Source organism: Triturus cristatus, chromosome 3_2 (genome assembly GCF_964204655.1).
Source record: "Triturus cristatus chromosome 3_2, aTriCri1.1, whole genome shotgun sequence".
NCBI classification, from domain to species: domain Eukaryota; kingdom Metazoa; phylum Chordata; class Amphibia; order Caudata; family Salamandridae; genus Triturus; species Triturus cristatus.
Genome location: NC_140584.1, coordinates 850,495,157 through 850,513,336, shown reverse-complemented (window position 1 = coordinate 850,513,336; position 18,180 = coordinate 850,495,157). Strand labels below are relative to the sequence as shown.

At 44.6% G+C, this 18,180-nt stretch overlaps 1 protein-coding gene across 1 annotated transcript in view; it reads left to right on the top strand.

The window, feature by feature from the left end:
- BLTP2 (bridge-like lipid transfer protein family member 2) overlaps positions 1-18,180 on the top strand; it is an 800,213-nt gene that overhangs the window by 433,157 nt on the left and 348,876 nt on the right. Inside the window, exon 21 of the mRNA XM_085649125.1 lies at positions 14,530-14,720. Coding sequence (XP_085505251.1) covers positions 14,530-14,720 — 191 coding nt within the window. The remainder of the gene's footprint in view (positions 1-14,529; positions 14,721-18,180) is intronic.

Below are 18,180 nucleotides of genomic sequence, written 5' to 3'. Positions count from 1 at the left end.
ACTACGGCTACGGCAACGCACTCTACGCAGGAATCCCAGCCAAACACCAACGGCGGCTACAACGCATCCAAAACGCCTCCGCCTGACTGATCGCAACGCCCCCCGCCGCAGCCACATCACCCCCGTCCTGAGAGACCTGCACTGGCTCCCCATCGACAAGAGGATCACCTTCAAGCTCCTCACCCACGCACACAAAGCACTCCACAACGCCGGACCAGCCTACCTGGACAGCTGACTCAGCTTCTACACCCCCACCCGCCAGCTCTACTCCGCCAACCTCGCCCTCGCAGATGTCCCCCGCATCCAACGTACGACCGCCTGCAGCAGATCCTTCTCTTACCTCGCCGCCAAAACCTGGAACACCCTCCCAACCCACCTACGACAGACCCAGGACCTACTCGCCTTCAGAAGACTCCTCAAGACCTGGCTCTTCAGTAGCCCCCCCACCCCTCAGCGCCTTGGGACCCTCACGGGTAAGTATCGCTCTTTATAAGTACCTTGATTGATTGATTGATTGTGGGCTCAAGTAATTTTGGAGTTCACTGGAGAAAAAATACATGTCTATCCAGAAAAGAGCACAAGGGCAGGGGAAAAAACGGTTTCTCAAAGCTGTGTGGTGGACAATTGTCCCAACATTTCTCACACCAGCACTGCTCGGTTTACTTGAAAACCTGATGGTCCTTTTTTTTAGTACATGTGATGTGTTTCATTACTGCTTTGTTGTTAAAAGGCCTAGCAAATAGTTTATTGATTGAGAAAACGTTGTAGTTCACTGACTCGTGTACCAAACCTTATGGTGTACCAAAAATACAGTCTGCCTTCTTAAAAAATGATTTTAATGTTTCAACATTTTTATATAATCATTTCAAAACAAACGCATGAACTGTAACACCAGCATCCTGTCCTTCAGTACGCCCCTTTCTGAACTCCCTTTTAGACTATCTGGTAATAGAGCCACACTGATGTTGGTATTGATATCAGCGTAAAGGTTGCAGCCTTAACAGATTGGTCAGGCATACATAGTTTCTATTGTATATTGTTATGCAGTTCAGTAGGATCCCAAGTTAAGCTGGTATTGTTGGTCACTTAATTCAGGAATTAAGTAAATATCTCCAGTAGTAGGAAACCTTCGTGAGCCACATGAAAGCATTGGAAACCTCATCTTTCCCCCCATAAACTTACTATCACCAGCATAGCAACCATCAATTTATTTTGCAGCTTGTCAGTCCTTCCTTCCTCTTCCCAACCTCCAATATCACAAATGGTCATCTGGCTGTTTAATACCAGTAATAATCTAAGTAATACGTTGCACTTTCTTCCAATACCTCCCAAGGCTCAAATATCGAAGAGGTCTCACCTGCTCCCACAGTCTTTCCAGCATCTATCTGTTTTGACCTCATTAATTGCCTTAATCTGCATCAGTGTGTAGTAACATCTATACATCAACTTCAGAATGACCTTCCTGTTACACAGATGGATGTAAAGATTCTTCCATTTAGCATATTTCATTCCTGTTCAATGCTGAATCTTTGTGGGCTACTGCCCACAACTGTGTATTATCAACATTTGGGCAGTTGAGTAGACATGCAGTTGTCTGAACAGGAAAGATATGTAATTCTGAATTTCAATATACCATCTTCAAACTTTGTTAAATTCTTAGTAGCTATTGTCTTGATATCAGAGTTGAGCTACCAGTGACTGATTTGGTAATACCGTAGCTGCACAGTTTCTCTCACCCTCTGTTCTGCTTAAATTGCTGTGAAGACTTCATTGTTCCCATTTCATATACTTGATCATCCTGCAGGCCCCTTCAGACCTCCTAGCAAAGGTCACTACTCCCTGCTATTGGCGAGAACAAAGGAATTATATGAATAGGTGGAAAGCGTCAGGGTATGATGTCAAGAGTTCCTTCTGTGATAGCCAATCCAATGTACTTAAGCACACTGGAGTGTCATAGTTAAGATACAGGGATTTGGTTGTATGCAGTTTTGGTAAACCTAATATAACTTTGGTCGTCACAATGACTGGTACCCTCTTACCATCCTTTAAGTATGCAACATGGATTGTTAAATGTCTTGTGCTCTAGAAGCCAAAGATATAAATGTCATTTCTTTTAATATAAAATGTTGATTTGACCTATATTATGGATCAGTCTGCACTATACATGAGGCGGTAGTTTTCTTATGTTTTAACACCTTCAGTATGCACAAATCCGCCAGAAAATCCAATACCTTATTTTTCATTTTGAAACCCTCTAATTCTCACTCCTAAGTTCCCAGGGTCAGAGCACGGCCCCTTTCCATTTCTGTCCCTATCACTATCACCTGTCTTCTGATCACTGCATGCTCCACATGCCAGCACCTTTCTTTGAATTAAAAACTTTGACTGATTGAAACTCTTATGTCTAGTATTGCAACAGGGTCTGTACATGAAGCATTGTTGAATCTGTTGTCTCAAATTATACCATCCCATGTGCAGCTTAGTCTCACTTGTCACCGATACATGGTCTGAGACTGTGAAGTTACCAATCTGTACCTCCCTTAGATCCCTACCATACTCCTCTGAGATGAACAAGTTGTCTATCCTGGTATATGACTTATTTGCGTAGGTTTAATTGTGTAGTTATGTTTTTCTGAATGCCATGCACTCCTGGCATGGCATTCAGAGGCTCTTGTTCAGTAATTTGGCATTTCTAATATCACACCACTGATTGTCCCTTGGAATTGGATCTATCTAAATATCCCTGCAAGATGGAGTTAATGTCCCTTCCCTCCCCTTAATAGCCAAACTTCATCTTTAGTTTCTCTACTTTCTCAAGGAAATCCATCAGTAACTCAGACTGGCTCTGAACAGGAGTGTACACAGATACAGTTGTGATAGTTGTGTTCTTAACTGTCCCTTTCAAGATAATATATTGCATGTTTGCCATTACATTTTTTTATATGTAAAGGGGAACTTTTCTTTCCTGGGAATAACCACCCTGCTGGTTTTGGCATCTTTGAAAGATAACTATTGGTCAGGGAATCCCCTCAGTCTGCCCTGACCCCTCCCCCGCCCCTTAATAAATCTGATTAGTTTATGTGATTAATATCACGTTCGAAGACATTTAGAAGATTCAATATCCACATCGTCTTGTTAGTGGCATTCTGCCCTTTTGCATTTAGCCTTTCATATATATCATCCTGAGTGTTAATCTACATTATGAAACTGAACCATCAACACATATATGTGATTCTTTCCCATTGTCACCTACTCTGCTCACTCTTCAGTCTTCCTCCCCAAGTTTCCCATGCCAACCTTGAAAACGGTTGTAGCTAGGTCTTCGCAGAATACCATGTCTGGGCAAAACTTGAATCCGAGATACCTGTGGCCACAATCAAAATTTTCTAAATTAGCCTTTCCATTCCCTTCCCATTGCCTTCTCCACCTAGGGCTTTTTTTAAAAACCGCAATACCCACCCCATTCATTTCACTTTCCTCAAACATCACTGTTATGGGAGGCCGGTATCAGAGGCAGCACATGGGAATGGATTAAGCATTTCCTACAAGATAGATCCTTTAAAGTTCTACAATGACCCTTTATTGTACTGAAACATGGGGTGAAGCTGGTGTCATATGCTGATGACACTTAGCTGATCATCATGTTAGAGCAGAAGGAAATGGAGGCTGCACCTAGATTCAAAGCCTGCTTAATTGATTTGGCTAACTGGATGAATTTTAGTGGCCTTCAATTAAATGCAGGCAAGGCTGACCTAATGGTAATTGGTGACCAGCCTGCAGTCTGGTCGCATAGTTGGTGGCCGGAAGAATTAGGGCCGACCCCGGTTTCAAAACCTATGATCAAAAGTTTGGGAGTATGGTTTGATAATACTCTTATCTTTTACGGAACAGATATCAGCTTTGGCCGGTACCTGTTTTGGCCTTTTAAGGATGTTACGTGAAATCTTAGATCTTCTACATCTAGATGCTAAAAAGACCATTATTCAGGCTCTGATTACATCTCGTTTGAATTACTGCAACATTCTCTACCTAGGGATCACTAAAAGTAATATGAGAATGCTGCAGAAAGTCCAGAATGCTGCTACCCGGTTGTTATTGAACATGCCAAGGCGAACTTTGGTGGGAGCAGCCTTGAGGGAACTACATTGGCTACTGGTGCAGTATAGAGTGACTTTTAAGGCTATGTGTTTTTGCCATAGGATTCTGAATGAGAAAGGACCTAGCTATCTTCTGCCCTTTCTCACTCCCAACAGACCGATCCGGAATTTTAGGTCTGCAGGCACGGCTAAGCTGACAGTGCCTAAAATCCAGAAGGCATGTTTAGGAGGCAGGTCTTTTAGCTTTTTAGCAGCTAAAGCTTGGAATCAACTGCCATTGGAGCTGAGGATGCAGCCCTCAGAAGTGCTGTTCCGTAGAAAACTCAAAACATGGTTCTTCCTGTCTCCTTCCAGGATTGGTGCTAATTTTTCCTGTCGTTGGATAGGGCCCCATTTTTCTCAGACAGGGGTGTCTTAGCACAGGGACACTCCGTTGGAGTAACCATGTGCTTTATAAGCTTTTAATCTAATCTATTCTAATCAACTGTTCATGTAGAGTGAAGGAATTGATTTTCAACAGTATGTCTCTAGGATGTCCAGCTGTGCATTCTCTTAGTTTTGATGTTGACTGTTTAACGCCCCCTTAGGACTGCTTAAACATACCCTTCTATGACTCCCTTTCCTTCTTGCACATTTTAGTCTGGATATCGTCCCTTCATGAGTGATTTTTGAATGCCCACATGTATTCCAAAACAATTGTGTCAATGCATGTAAGTGTTGCAGTCCCTTACCTGTACAAGTTGTGCATAATTTTGAATTCTTTGATGGCAGCCACATTTGCCTTTGTTACATTTGCCTTCATGTACGCTATAGCCTGACTCAGGCCCGTTTCTATTGTTAGGTCTGTTTTTAACCCTTGGATGAAACTTTGAGTACGTAAGTGATTTAGGCACATTTCCACCAGTATCATCAGTTTTTGTGCCTTGTTTTGTTCTATTGTATTTTTTGGGTGTATTTGCCTTTCCCCTACTTTCTTAAATGCAAAGTGGTATCCCCCTCCTTCTGTTTTCTTGCTTGTCATTGAAGGCTCACTTCAGTTTTCCAAATCATTGGGTAGCCTGACACACTGCTCACAATCTACAATAGCATAACATAAAATAAACACAATTGTTTATACATGGTGTTCTCAACTGTAGTTTATAGCTTCACAGAATAGGGGAGGTGATAGCACCTCAGCCAACATCACACCCAAATGATTGCCCTTGCAGATGCAAAACACACTTTGAAGAGTTATAAATGCAAAGCACGTTTTTTTAAAAACTTTTCTCATGGGCTTCAGAAGCGTTCCTCCTATCCCTTGCTCTTGTTGGAGCGAATATAGAAGGTAGCACCTTTATAAACTGTCTTTGCCACATCTCAATCTGCTCCAGTGGCTATATGCCAACCTCAGCTATCGTGTCATCCTCTTGCTGCCTCTCACTCACACTCAAGGTGGGTAATCTGCTGTACTGCAAGCCTATTTTGGGAACTGACTGTGATGATCTCTACTTCTCCTGTGTTGTTAATTCCCCAAAGAGCCCTCACTTCCCTGTTCCATTCATCACCCTCCTCACCAAGGGCCTGATTTAGATCTTGGCAGATGGATTACTTCGTCACAACGGGGATGGATATCCTGTCCGCAGAAATATAAATCCCATTATTTTATGGGATTTATATTTCGGTGGACAAAATATCCTTCACCCACCGTTGTGACAGAGTAACCCGTCCGCCAAGATTTAAGTCAGGCCCCAAGTCTTTTATGTCTCTAGAGCAAAGGTCATTCCACTCTGCCCCTTCCTTGAAACTCCTTCAGGACCCCTCAATCTCTGCACTGTGGCCCTGTCGAGAGCCCAGGTAGTCTGGCTTTAATCCTCTCATTTCTTCATCCTCTGGACTTTAAATTAGACTTGTCACTTTACCTCAAGTACAGTGTCGCTTCTTAACTGTTCCCTTAATTACACCGCAGTTTCTCCTTTGGCATACCCTGTACTTCTGATCCTCTTTTGTGCCGTGCTCTTGCCTGCTGGACACTGAGGTGAGTAGGTCCAGACGTTTTCCACATCAGGATGACTTGCATCAGTGCTCCTCATATCTCATCTCCCACTTCCTCCTGCTACTGCCTCTCTCTGATGGCCTCCGTTCTGTGAAGGCCACCCTTTACATCATGCATCATAGCATCTCTGATCTCTAGAGAATGAGGACAGAGAGGGATCTCTTTCCTCACTTCTCTGACCTCTTCCTCCCCTTCGCCCAAACACAATACCACTAAACCTTTGTGCATCACCCCCTCGCTGCTTCACTCTGGTGCCATTTTTTTAGCTGTGCTACTTATCCCTTCATTACTTCTTTCACAAGTAGTGAAGGGGTCTGTTGCAGTGTTTGTTGCCTCTCAAAACACAGTCATTTTGTAAATACACTAACCCTTCTCAACCTAAAGCCATTAATCAGACAAGATCACTGCTTCGGCTGGAACATATACTCCTTGCTTAGTGGACATCTCTTAGGCACAGAATAAAACATTTCAAGTTTAGCAGATTTGTTATGCTTCCTAAAAGGGGTGCTGTTTCTGTGCAACATAGCCTCTGGAAATAGCAACAGATTTTTTATGCGGTTGGTGAGTGCTAAGGGGTTGACCTTCAGATGTGTATGATGCTGTTTGTGCACAGGGTTAGAGCTTTAACACTTGCATTGTGGAGCAGTGACACTATCATTAAACTTGATATGGATACTCTGAACCTCTGAGAGTGTCCGTCTTCATTTGGAAGCTGTGTCCACTGTGGTACACATTATCGTAAGGCCCTGACTTATAGTCCAGAGAGACCTTTGGGACAGCAGACCTCACGCCATGGACGAACCTACTGGATTCCGATTTTGAGCAATCCCATGCAGGGAATCTATATAAAGTCTCACGAGAGACCAGGATTGCTAGTAGAGTGTGCTTCCAAGTCAATTTAAGGAGCTATCCCTAATAGTTCTCTTTTATACCCTAATGCCATGATGTGAACTTAGAGAGTTTTAAAGCAATCTTGGTGCCTAAAGAGGTAAGCAGTAATGGATTTCCTCCTCCACTCTTAGTGCTGCCATGCTCGTCCTCTTCCACTGTCAAACGTTTCGCTTTCTACACTTCCTACTCTGAGCTTCATTTTTGGTTCTGGTTAGGCTCTTTGTAGCCTGGCTTCATCTAGATAGCCTGTCTCAATCCACTATGTTCTGCAAGGTTGATGGTCTAGATGTCTTTTCATTCTTTTCATAGCTGTTCTGGAACAACACAAGAAAAAGGAAAAAACACAGCTACTGTGTAAGTCATGGTCTGGGTCCTTCTAAAAGTCCAAGGGTCCGGCCTGGGACCGGTTAAAAAGCCTCTCAAAATTAATGTTATTATTTTATTTTTTTACAAAGAAATTATAGCAGTTTATGTTGTCCTCTCTATGTTTTTCCTTATATTTGACCTTTTATTATCGAATGTGTCCTACCATATGAAATATTTGAGGGGTGACATGATGCCCTAACCTTGAAACCACTACCATCCTCCATTTCAGAACATGTTCCTAAAATTAGGCATATGTAAGTAAGTAAAAGACATCCTACCCAACCTGGCATCATGACTTAATCGGATACTTTGGAAAGTAGATATATTACGTCAGGATACCATAGTGTTCCCTGTGAATCCCATGTGTCTGATAGAGACTTCTAGCCATGGATTACTTATCCACAGACGTCCGACTGAAACCGGATTTTTTTTCGTGAGCAGTACCCCTGCATGCCGGTCAGTGGTGTTACTCACACCGGAAGTGACGTGCGCGGTCACCCGGAGGGTCATTGAGCTTCAGGCTTTGTCATCCAAACCTCCGTACCTGAACATCTACCCAGTCAGGGAAACAACCTTTACAACGCAGTCATTACATCGCACTACCTTTACATAGCAGTCATTACATCGCAACATCCTTTACAACGCAGCCATTACATCGCATGTCACTACAACTCATGTCATTACAACGCATGTCACTACAACGCAGGCATTACATCGCAAGTCATTACAATGCATACCATTACAATGCATAATACCCTTACACTATCCAACACTTACCCTACTGTTGCGCTCACTGGAGTTAGAATAGTAATTTTTACCCCAACACTATACAACAATTACCCTACTGTTGCACTCACTGGAGTTAGAATAGTAATTATTACCCCTATACTATCCAACACTTACCTTAAATGCGATGTAATGGTATGCATTGTAATGGTATGTGTTGTAAAGGTATAATGCGATGTAATGGAATGCGTTGTAAAGGTAGTTTCTAAAGATGCAATGTAAAATAATGCGTTGTAAAGGATGTTGCGATGTAAAAACTGCGTTGTAAAGGCATACATTGTAAATGTATGCGTTGTAACGTCATACATTTACCCAGACAAGCTAGTGCCCGCACAAGAGCTTTCTTTCTTATTTTTTTTATGGTTTTGTATAGCGCGAACAAGACCCTTGCGGGTATCAGAGCGCTTTACATAGCAAACATAGGAAAAAGGAAGACATGTACATATAAATACAGGATTATGTGAATACAGTATACAGTATACAGAATACAGAGAAAGGCACATAAATATAGGTTCAGGTGAATTTGGACATGAGAATCGATTTCACTTCTTTTTTGAAAAAAGCCGTAGATGGATTGAGTCTCGTTTCTGGGGGTAAGGCATTCCATATACTGGGGGCCAATCCTGAGAAGGTACGATTGTACGTTTTTTTCTTGGAGAAACGTTGCGGTTTCAGTAAAAGGTTGTTAGAACTCCTGGTAGACCTGCTACCACCTGATAATACCAGTTTTTCAGCTAGGTACCTCGGGGTTTTGTGGTGTAGTGCCTTATGAGTCATACAGGCGATTTTAAACTGGATCCTGGCCTCAAAAGGTAGCCCGTTTAGGGCATGAAGGTCAGGGGAAATGTGGCAGTTTCTTTTGGTGCTTGTAACGAGTCTGGCGGCTGTATTGATTGATGCTCTGAGAGGAGCGGTTGTTGATTTGGGAAGATCACAGAGAGCGACGCTCCCATAGGCAACTCTGGGAATTACTAGAGATTGCACCGCCTGTTTGAAGTCATTTGCGGGAATGAAGGGTTTCAATTTTCTCAGTGTGTTAATCTGAAAATGTGCTCCTTTTGTTGCAGCGCTAATGTGCTTCTGCATGTTTAACTTATTATCCAATCCAGGGTTATTCCTAGAGATTTAGCGGAATCAATGATGAGAGGTTGACCATAGAGTGCAGTTAGGAGCTTCATCCACTCACAGATTATAGTTGTTTGGTTAGGGGGAGCGATTAGGAGAAATTCTTTTTTTAGTGTGTTTAGTTTTAAATGGTTCTTAGCTAGCCAGGTCTTTTTCTTTTGGAGCGTTGAGTTAAGGGACTTGATGTCTTCAAGAGATTGGACCTTAATGTAGAGTTGTGTGTCATCTGCGTACATGTGATATTGGATATTTTCGAAGTTGAGAAGCTCTGTGAGTGGTTCCATAAACAGATTGAAGAGTGTCGGGGAGAGGGAAGAGCCCTGGGGTACTCCCAAGGTGGCTGGGGTGGGGTTGGATAAAGATTGGTTGATCTTGAATCTTTGTGTTCTGTTTTGGAGGAAGGAAGTGAACCAGTTTAACGCTGTTCCAGATAGCCCTATTCTATGCTTCAGGAGGTCAAGTAGATTGTCATGTTTGACAGTGTCGAACGCTGAAGAGAGGTCAAGTAGGATTAGCAAACATGCTTTGTTTTGATCCAGTATTTGTAACGCGTCATCAATTATGTGGGTCATGGCTGATTCGGTACTGTGCCCTGATCGAAAGCCTGATTGGAATTGGTCGAGCAGGTTGAAGTGGTCTATGTGCTTACTAAGCTGCATGTGGACACATTTTTCGAGTAGTTTGGCCAAGGTTGAGATATTGGATATTGGGCGATAGTTATTTAGGTCTGATGGGTCCGCTGATACTTTCTTAAGGATGGGGGTTACCTGACCAGCTTTGAGGATGTCAGGGGTGGTTCCTGCCGAACATTGTCACTCCCTTTCATGTAGTCCAGTCCTTTATCCTGCCAACTTTTCACGCTCCACCACATCCCTCCAAGTAAAAGCAGCAACTTCACCTTCACCAACGCTTACAGGAGGCGGGAGTGACTGATCTCGCCCTCCAGTGGTTTCGGTCTTTTTTATCGGATCGATCCTTTACAGTGGCTATACCACCTGGCCAATCCGCCACTTATCCCCTGGAGCTGGGGGTACCTCAGGGATCCTCGTTGAGCCCTACAATGTTCAACCTCTATGTGAAACCGTTGGCTGGTGTCGTCAAACAGTGGGGTCTTACGATGGCCTCATATGCGGACGACACACAGCTAGCGGTGACACTCAGTGGAGACCCTGAGGTGGAGGCCCCCAGATTCCGAGCGGGTCTGATGGCAGTAGCAAGCTGGCTTCGCACCAACTGCCTTCAGTTAAATGCCACCAAAACTGAGGTGTTGGTATTAGGGAAGCACGCTGAGCTATGGAGTAACCAGTGGTGGCCATCAGAGTTGGGTGTCACTCCCATTCCAGCTTCTGGAGTGAGAAATTTAGGCATCTGGTTGGACTCTGCGCTCACCTTCAGGGACCACACTAAGAAGGTGGCTGCCACGTGCTATGGCATTCTGCGGGGAATAAGGCCGGTTTTAAAGTATTTTGATCCCCCTACCAGACAGCTTGTAGGGCCTCTATACTATCTCGGCTGGACTACGGCAGTTCACTGCTGTTAGGGGTGAATCAAGCAGAGGCCTCTAGGCTCCAAATGGTACAAAATGCCGCGGCACGGGCCATTGTGGGCCTCCCTAGACATTGCTCAGTGTCTGGTACCATCACGGCCTTACATTGGCTCCCGGTCAGACAGCGAATCCAGTTCAAAGCGCTGTGCCTGACCTTTAAAATTTTGAAATCTTCTTCGCCGCCGGCACTTGCCAACCTACTCACGCCCTACACTCCTTTGAGATCCTTGAGATCGGAGGGGCTTCACCTGGCTGTCTGTCCACGCTTTAAATTGAGCAGAATGGGTGGCCGCTCCTTTAGGGTGCTCGCGGCAGGTTTATGGAACTCGCTCCCGGTACACATCCGAGCTCTTGAAGACCTACTCGCCTTCAGGCAGGCGATCAAAACTTTCCTGTTTCCCGTGTCTGTTTAATTTCTTTTTCTTTTATTGTGTGTTATGTTGTAGTGTCTGTCATAGCTCCAGGACGCCCCTTTGCTGGGGCAGCTGTGCGCTATAAAAATATAAATAACATAACATAACCTTCTGGACCCAAAAAGTGCGTTGTTGTTCTACCTTGACCGCATGCAGGAGGACCAGCTTTTCGTTGGATATGTCTGAGCGAAGAAGGGAAAGGCCGTGCAGAAGTTAACCATGTCCCCCTGGATCGTGCTCTGCATTAGGTTCTGCTATGAATTGGCCAAGAAGCAACCCCCTAACGGTTTGCGTGCTCTTTCAACCAGTACTAAGGCAGCGACCACTATGTTAGCACGCTTAGTTTCAGAACTGGACATCTGCCAGGCAGCAACTTGGCCTCTTTTCACCCCTTTACAAAACACTGCTGTCTGGACAGTCAGGTCCGTCGAGAAGGGCACTTTGCTCGTTCAGTCCTGCAGGACCTTTTAGTGTGAAACAGTTGTGCTGGCCCACCTTCTGGGAGGTTTTGCTTGGGTATCTATTCTGAGGTAAGGAATCTGCAGCTAAAAGTCTGTATCAGATGAACAAGTTACGTACCCTCAGTAACGCCTTATCTGCTAGAGACTAACTAGCCGCAGATTCCTTACTGATCCACCTATCCTCTCCACTCTGCGAACGGATTTCTAGGGGCAGGGCTGTTCCCCTTTCAGGGCCCTAATACTTCACACCAGTGGTCATTGTTCTTCGCGGCTCTGTCCTCCTGACGTAGAAAGTTGCAAAAAGAAATTGACAGCACGCCGGTGAGGTGCCTATATAGGCACCACACACATGACGACGCCACTCGGAGCCGAACCAGTTCACCTACTGGCACGCAGGGGGTACTGCTCACAGCAAAATTTCCAGATCTAATCTGACGCCTGGGAATAATTTTAAGGTAAGGAATCTGGGTATAGATAGTCTTTACCAGATAAGGCATTGCGGAATGTAGGTAACTTGTTGGTTAGGGCAGTCAGTGTTGTGTATTGTCATTTACTGCTGGTGCCCAAAGTCCACAGGTATTGTTGCGCTCCAGTTGCTTTACCAAGTTACTCCTTCCACCCACTTGACTTTCCACATGTAGCGAAGTGTTAGGTGCTGGTAAGATGGGTTCTAAATGCAGGGAACCTACAGCTAGGTCCACCTTGAGTACTGAATTCAAGTGCTTCTTATTTAGTTTGGCCAATCACAGTTAAGATTTCCATCTTCAGGGAATGTAGCAGAACCTGGGGTACCTACTGGGTCTTCCAATTCCATCAGTTGGAACTGGGATATAGGATCATTGACCAGCTATGACCTTAACCGTCTGGTACTGCTGAACAGTTGGAGTTAGAGAGGCTGTTTCTAAAATCACTGGACACTAGATGTGACAAAAACCACTATCTCATGACCTGTGCTGATGAGTTAGTAGATCTGTCCTCTTGTGGGCTAAATCTCTGCAGATGTTGGCCCCTGTAAGGTACCCAACGGGTTATTTACCAGTAGAGACACACCACCCTCATGGTCATTTAAAGCATCTCTGAAGTTCCTTGTGCTCTGGATCACACAGCCAACGTAGCTACAATGTCCTCTTTACTCCAGGACAGCATTCTGGTGTTGTCCTTGCAGAACTTTAATCCACTGGGCTTGATTGTCCTCTCTGTCCAGTACGTGCTCATGCTGCACTATTTTGCTTTGTCTTGGAAGAAGGTCATAAATGCCATCTCTCGCATCAAGGCTCTAACCCTGATGGATCTCCTTTCCAGGCCGAGACTCTTCAGAGTCCAGTTGAAGTAAGCACTGGCCCGAAGGGGGGCCACTAGTAATCCTTATCCAGCTTTGTGTGTATTGGGGGGTAATTAGAGCCAACTAAAGAGCAGTCTTCTTCATTCATACATGAAACACTATTTTAATCAGGAGTGAGGTTCTTTTCCGGGATTTTATATCAGTTTTCCTGGCTTTGGTCTGGCAGGTAGAGTCATAGCTAGTTTTAACTTGTCATGGGGCATAGTAGATTAGACCCATGCAGCCACAGCCGACTTTCCCTGCACAACATAGAAAATTAGACGTTTCAGGTTCAGATGGGAAAAGCTCGTTTAGAAGGGAAGGAATGAAGGCTCATCCCTAACCCACCAGATTTCTACAGCTCTGGTATGGGAGCCCGAAGGCAGGATACGCAGGATGTTGAACCTGCAGAGGATGAAGACTACCACCATGAACCCAAACATTGCATCCAGATTCACACAGTATATTCTGTATGGATACTATTCGCCTTGCACTCATTCTCCTGTCCCCTATACCATGCACATGTATCACAGCTCACTGGATCACATGTACAACATAGGCAACTCTAGTTATGGTAAGTCTGGGCAAGCCGCTATGCAGCCCCCCAACCCAGTGTAAAGGTAAGAAGGCCTGTATTTCTAAACTCCCTGTAAACTACCACCAGTCACCTCATAGCCTGTTAAAAGAGGTAAAAGTTTTGCCTTGACAGTGGGTTGGGATACACTTTCAGTACACTCCTAAGCCTCTGAATTGAAGCAAAACCTGCTCATTCTGATGGAACGGTATACCACTATATGAAAAATATATGTCTTTGTTTAATATTCAGCTGTTTGAAAGTTATTTGATTCCTGGGCTCTTTCAAAGACCTAAAACGCTGGGATATGGCATTGAACTGACCTTGGCTAGTAATTTTTGAAAAAAGCTTAAAAGATCATCATGGCTGATAATAGATAACTAATGGTCAGTCTCCTACAAAAATAAAGGAAAAACAAATGCAGCCTTCTGTTATGTTATGCTGTGTGTCTTGATGCAGTGTTATCTAGAAAAATACACACTTATAATAATTTTTAATGGCGGACAGGGTTACTCAGTCACAAACGTGACGGCTATACCGTCGGCCAAATTACAATTCCATTATATCCTATGAAACTCATAATACAGCAGATGGGATATCCGTCACGTTTTTGACGGAGAATCTCATCCTCCAAGATTGTAATCAGGCTCTAAGTGATAGAAATTGAGTTGTTGATTTTATTTTGACATTACAAGTTAACCCACCTGAGGTGAACAAGTTTGTTTTATGTAATCTATTTGAGCTGTGTCTATATCTGAAAAGGAACGCAGTCTTGTTAAAAGTAAGATAAATTGTTTGTATGGACATTGATGCTGGCTGTCTTTGCTGTATATTGGGCGGTCTCTGTCTTTCTTACAGTCTTTTCACTTGTCTCTGAGCAGAAACCTCTCTGATAACATATGCCATTTTTTTCTCAGATATTTCCCAGCCACGCATTCTGCTGTACAGTAGCACTCTTCGCTGGATGCAGAATTTCTGGGCCACCTGGACGAGCGTGACACGTCCAATATGTAGAGGAAAACTCTTTAATAACCTGAAACCTAGCAAGAAAAAACTGGGACAACATTACAAGCAGCTGTCGTATACAGCAATCTTCCCACAGCTGCAGGTGAGTAGGATCACACTGTACACATAACACTCTTTCTAGAGCTGCTGAGATGTGAGCACATGCTAACACCATATAGCTTATATAGAAGAGCTTGTGTGATGGACATTGATTCACCATAGTGCAAGGGGCTCCTGGAGTTGCATCATGTACCAAATGAAACATAACTTCATAATTCAACCACTACCTTCATGGTCCAGCCATAGCAAGGGCAGGTCCCTGAATGCCAAGAAGCAAGCCTAAGGTTGCAGCTAGTGACTATGGCTATTTCTAAATAACATCCCTGCCCTATAATAATTAGACTGCTAGATAACTGTTTCTTTGATATCTTCTAAATATTGGAAGTTGAAACCCGTGTCGAAAGAACTGCCAGTTTATAATGTGAAGACCAGACCAAAAAAGTATCCTCAACTATCCAGGTGGACGTGACCGAGTAGATGTCCTCGCAGTTCCACTACCTGACCTCATTGGCCTCCCATCCCGGCTCCACCAGACTGCTCCCACTAGGCTCTACCATTCACCTAACACACCTGAATACTGGGGGCACACATACACACATTTGCTCTTTGCTGAATGCACACACTGGCTTACATGGAATGGAGCTTCACCCTTTCAAACCTAAGATTCCTGTCTGCCACCGGAACAACATAGAATGGCCGCTTAACAACAGAACTTCGCACCCGGTCCAGGAAGCATGCTGTAGTCCACAGTCCATGCTAGCATAACACAAAAGTAAAGAGCTTTGTCGCCCCGGCTCCACCATTGGAAGCCCATTAGAAAAGGGAAAGTGCGCTAGGAGATGCCCAGGGAGATCAGGCCTAAGAAAGAACCACATCCATGGGGCCTCTGACATACGCCTCCTCGAGGGAAGAGAATCATGTAGCAAACATAGTTCCTGGGCCCCACAAACATCACAGAGGAAGATGGGTCTCATCCCCTGGACACAGATGATCATCTGCAACTCTCCCATGCTATGAGTACTAAAAATAGTGATCCCAGAGCGGCACTTTACACACTGGCACCCCCCCCAGACATCACGTGAAGCCCAGTGGAGAGACTGGAGAACCAAGGACGTTGTCCCTTGAGCACATGCCCCTGAGCTGCATGGGGAGAGGGCTCATTCCCTCTCCCTTAAGTTACTGTCTCCCCGTGGTCTTTAACCTACTCAGCATAACTGCACACAAGCGCCCACTCCCCCTGCCACCGTCCTCCTATCTGCCAAGCTCTACTCTGGTCCCTTGAGGGACATTACTATGACACCATGGGGATGTTACAAAAGACCCATTGAGATATAGCACCAGCTCAAACCAGTGCTGGCATACACATAATTTTGCTATGCAAGCGCCATGATGGTGAGGGCACTACCCTATACCCACGACCCCTACTACACGTAGCCACTACGCTATAAGTCCACAATACCCTGAGGAGAGTCAGTCAGGCCTGCAGGATTGCTATAGCTGCGCTCAAAAAGAATAAGGATTCTATTCCCCAAGTAGATGCTAGCGAAAGCCTCCTCGAAGAAACCAGAAATCCTCAAAGAAACTGACTTAGAAGGGCTTGATAAAAAGGACACCCAACCAACAGCCTCGAATCTAGGGACAGCGCAGCGCTCATAACCCAGGCCTTCATTGAGGACCTTTTCTGCAAACTTTGGAAGGATTTTGCAGCCCTAAGAGACAGTGTAACCACTGAGCTCAAGAAAATCAAACAAGACATGGCAGACCTGGGCTAGAGGGCTTTGACGCTGGAGGACTCCCGAGGTGCCAGAGAGAAGGAATTAGAAAATGTTCATCTCCAAAGTACAAATCTTAAGGAGTAGAACACTGACTTGCAATCCCATTTTGAAAACCTGGAGAACAGATTGTGCCACTTCAACGTTCGCATTAAGGATGTTCTATGTGATGCAACATCGATCGGTACATGATGATAATTTTCAGATATGCACTCCCGGAGCACGCAGAAAAAGAAGTGAACCTGAAACTGAACACACAGGGCTGGCACCTCTAACAGCACACTAGACATTTTAATGTGTGTCCATTACTTCAGACAGAAGAAAAATATCATGATTGCAGCAAGAATCACCAGCCAAATCACCTTTCAGGGGACCACATTTGACTATACAAAGATTTATGCCCCATGACACTTCATATGTGACACCTGTTGAAACCAGCTACTACATTTTTACAAGCAAAAGGGATACAATACAAGGGCCACCTCTTTCGCCTCACATTCCTGTGGAACAATGAAACTCACTCAGTCTAAGCTTGGAGGAAGCCCAATCCATTCTGGGTCTAGTGGACACTTCAGAAACCTCCCCTAAACTGCAGAGGAACACGGAGAGCCAACAAACAACCGTTTTGGGCGATGAACCAGGCGCTTCACCAGGAAAATCGCTGCCAATCCCACATCTGAAGAGATCTGCTGCCTTCAGCGGTTCCCTAGTTCCTTTTCTGCCAGGTTGCCTCCCCCCCGTACCTCACCATGGCAAACACAATACAAAGCAATCCAAACTCTCATTTGAGTGTAAACGGCTCACTTGTCATGCAGACCAAGATCCTGATAATAGTACGGTCCCTGCCGAAGATGGTGACGCACAAGACCTCGACCTTTGTGCGTTCTTCGTGAAAGTGAAAACCAGTCTTTTAAACATTGACTCCAAGCTTGAGCTACTCACTAGCAACCTAGACCATGTCAAGCAACATGTTGACAAGCATTTAACACAGATAGATCAGCTAGAAAATAGTTTGACGCTGATGATCCTCAGGCTTACTCGAAAGAACACTTTCATGGACAAAGTCCTCGACCGCATAAAGGTAAAAAACGAAGACCTGGAAGAGAGATCCAGACAAACCACCCTTTGGATTACCGGGATTCCAGAAACAACTGCCATCTCCAGAACGGAAGATTTTGTGTCGAAACTATGTGACGTGATCTGTTTAGGGATGGCCTTTCAGCGGTTTCCATTGTAGAACATGCCCACAGCTCCCTCGGTCCCAAACCACCAGTGGGTACACATGCACGCCCAATCGTTGCACGATTGTTAAACTATTGGGATCGGGATGTTGTTCGAATGATGCGCGAACGTGGCTTTATTATCTATCAAGGAAACAGTTTCATTCTACCCAGATTTATCAGTGCAAGCACCCCTTCTGGACTTCCTACCTGCTAAAAACTTCTTCGGAAAGCCGAAATACCATACGCACTCCTATATTTTGTCAAGTTGCAAGTCACTTTTGAACATAAAATGCATTTCTTTACTAATGCCAGGCCTGCTCTGAAATTCGCAAAACATGTCCGCCAGGAACGATGTACTCAGGAGAACTCTCCTCGTTGATTGACCGGAGCCCAGCTTAGGGATAACAATTTATTAGCAATGGCGTTGGACATACCTACCCATTTGCCCCACCCTGGGGTCTTGGGGTAGAACTGCCGGTGAACTGCACTGCACTATAATTCTCTGCTT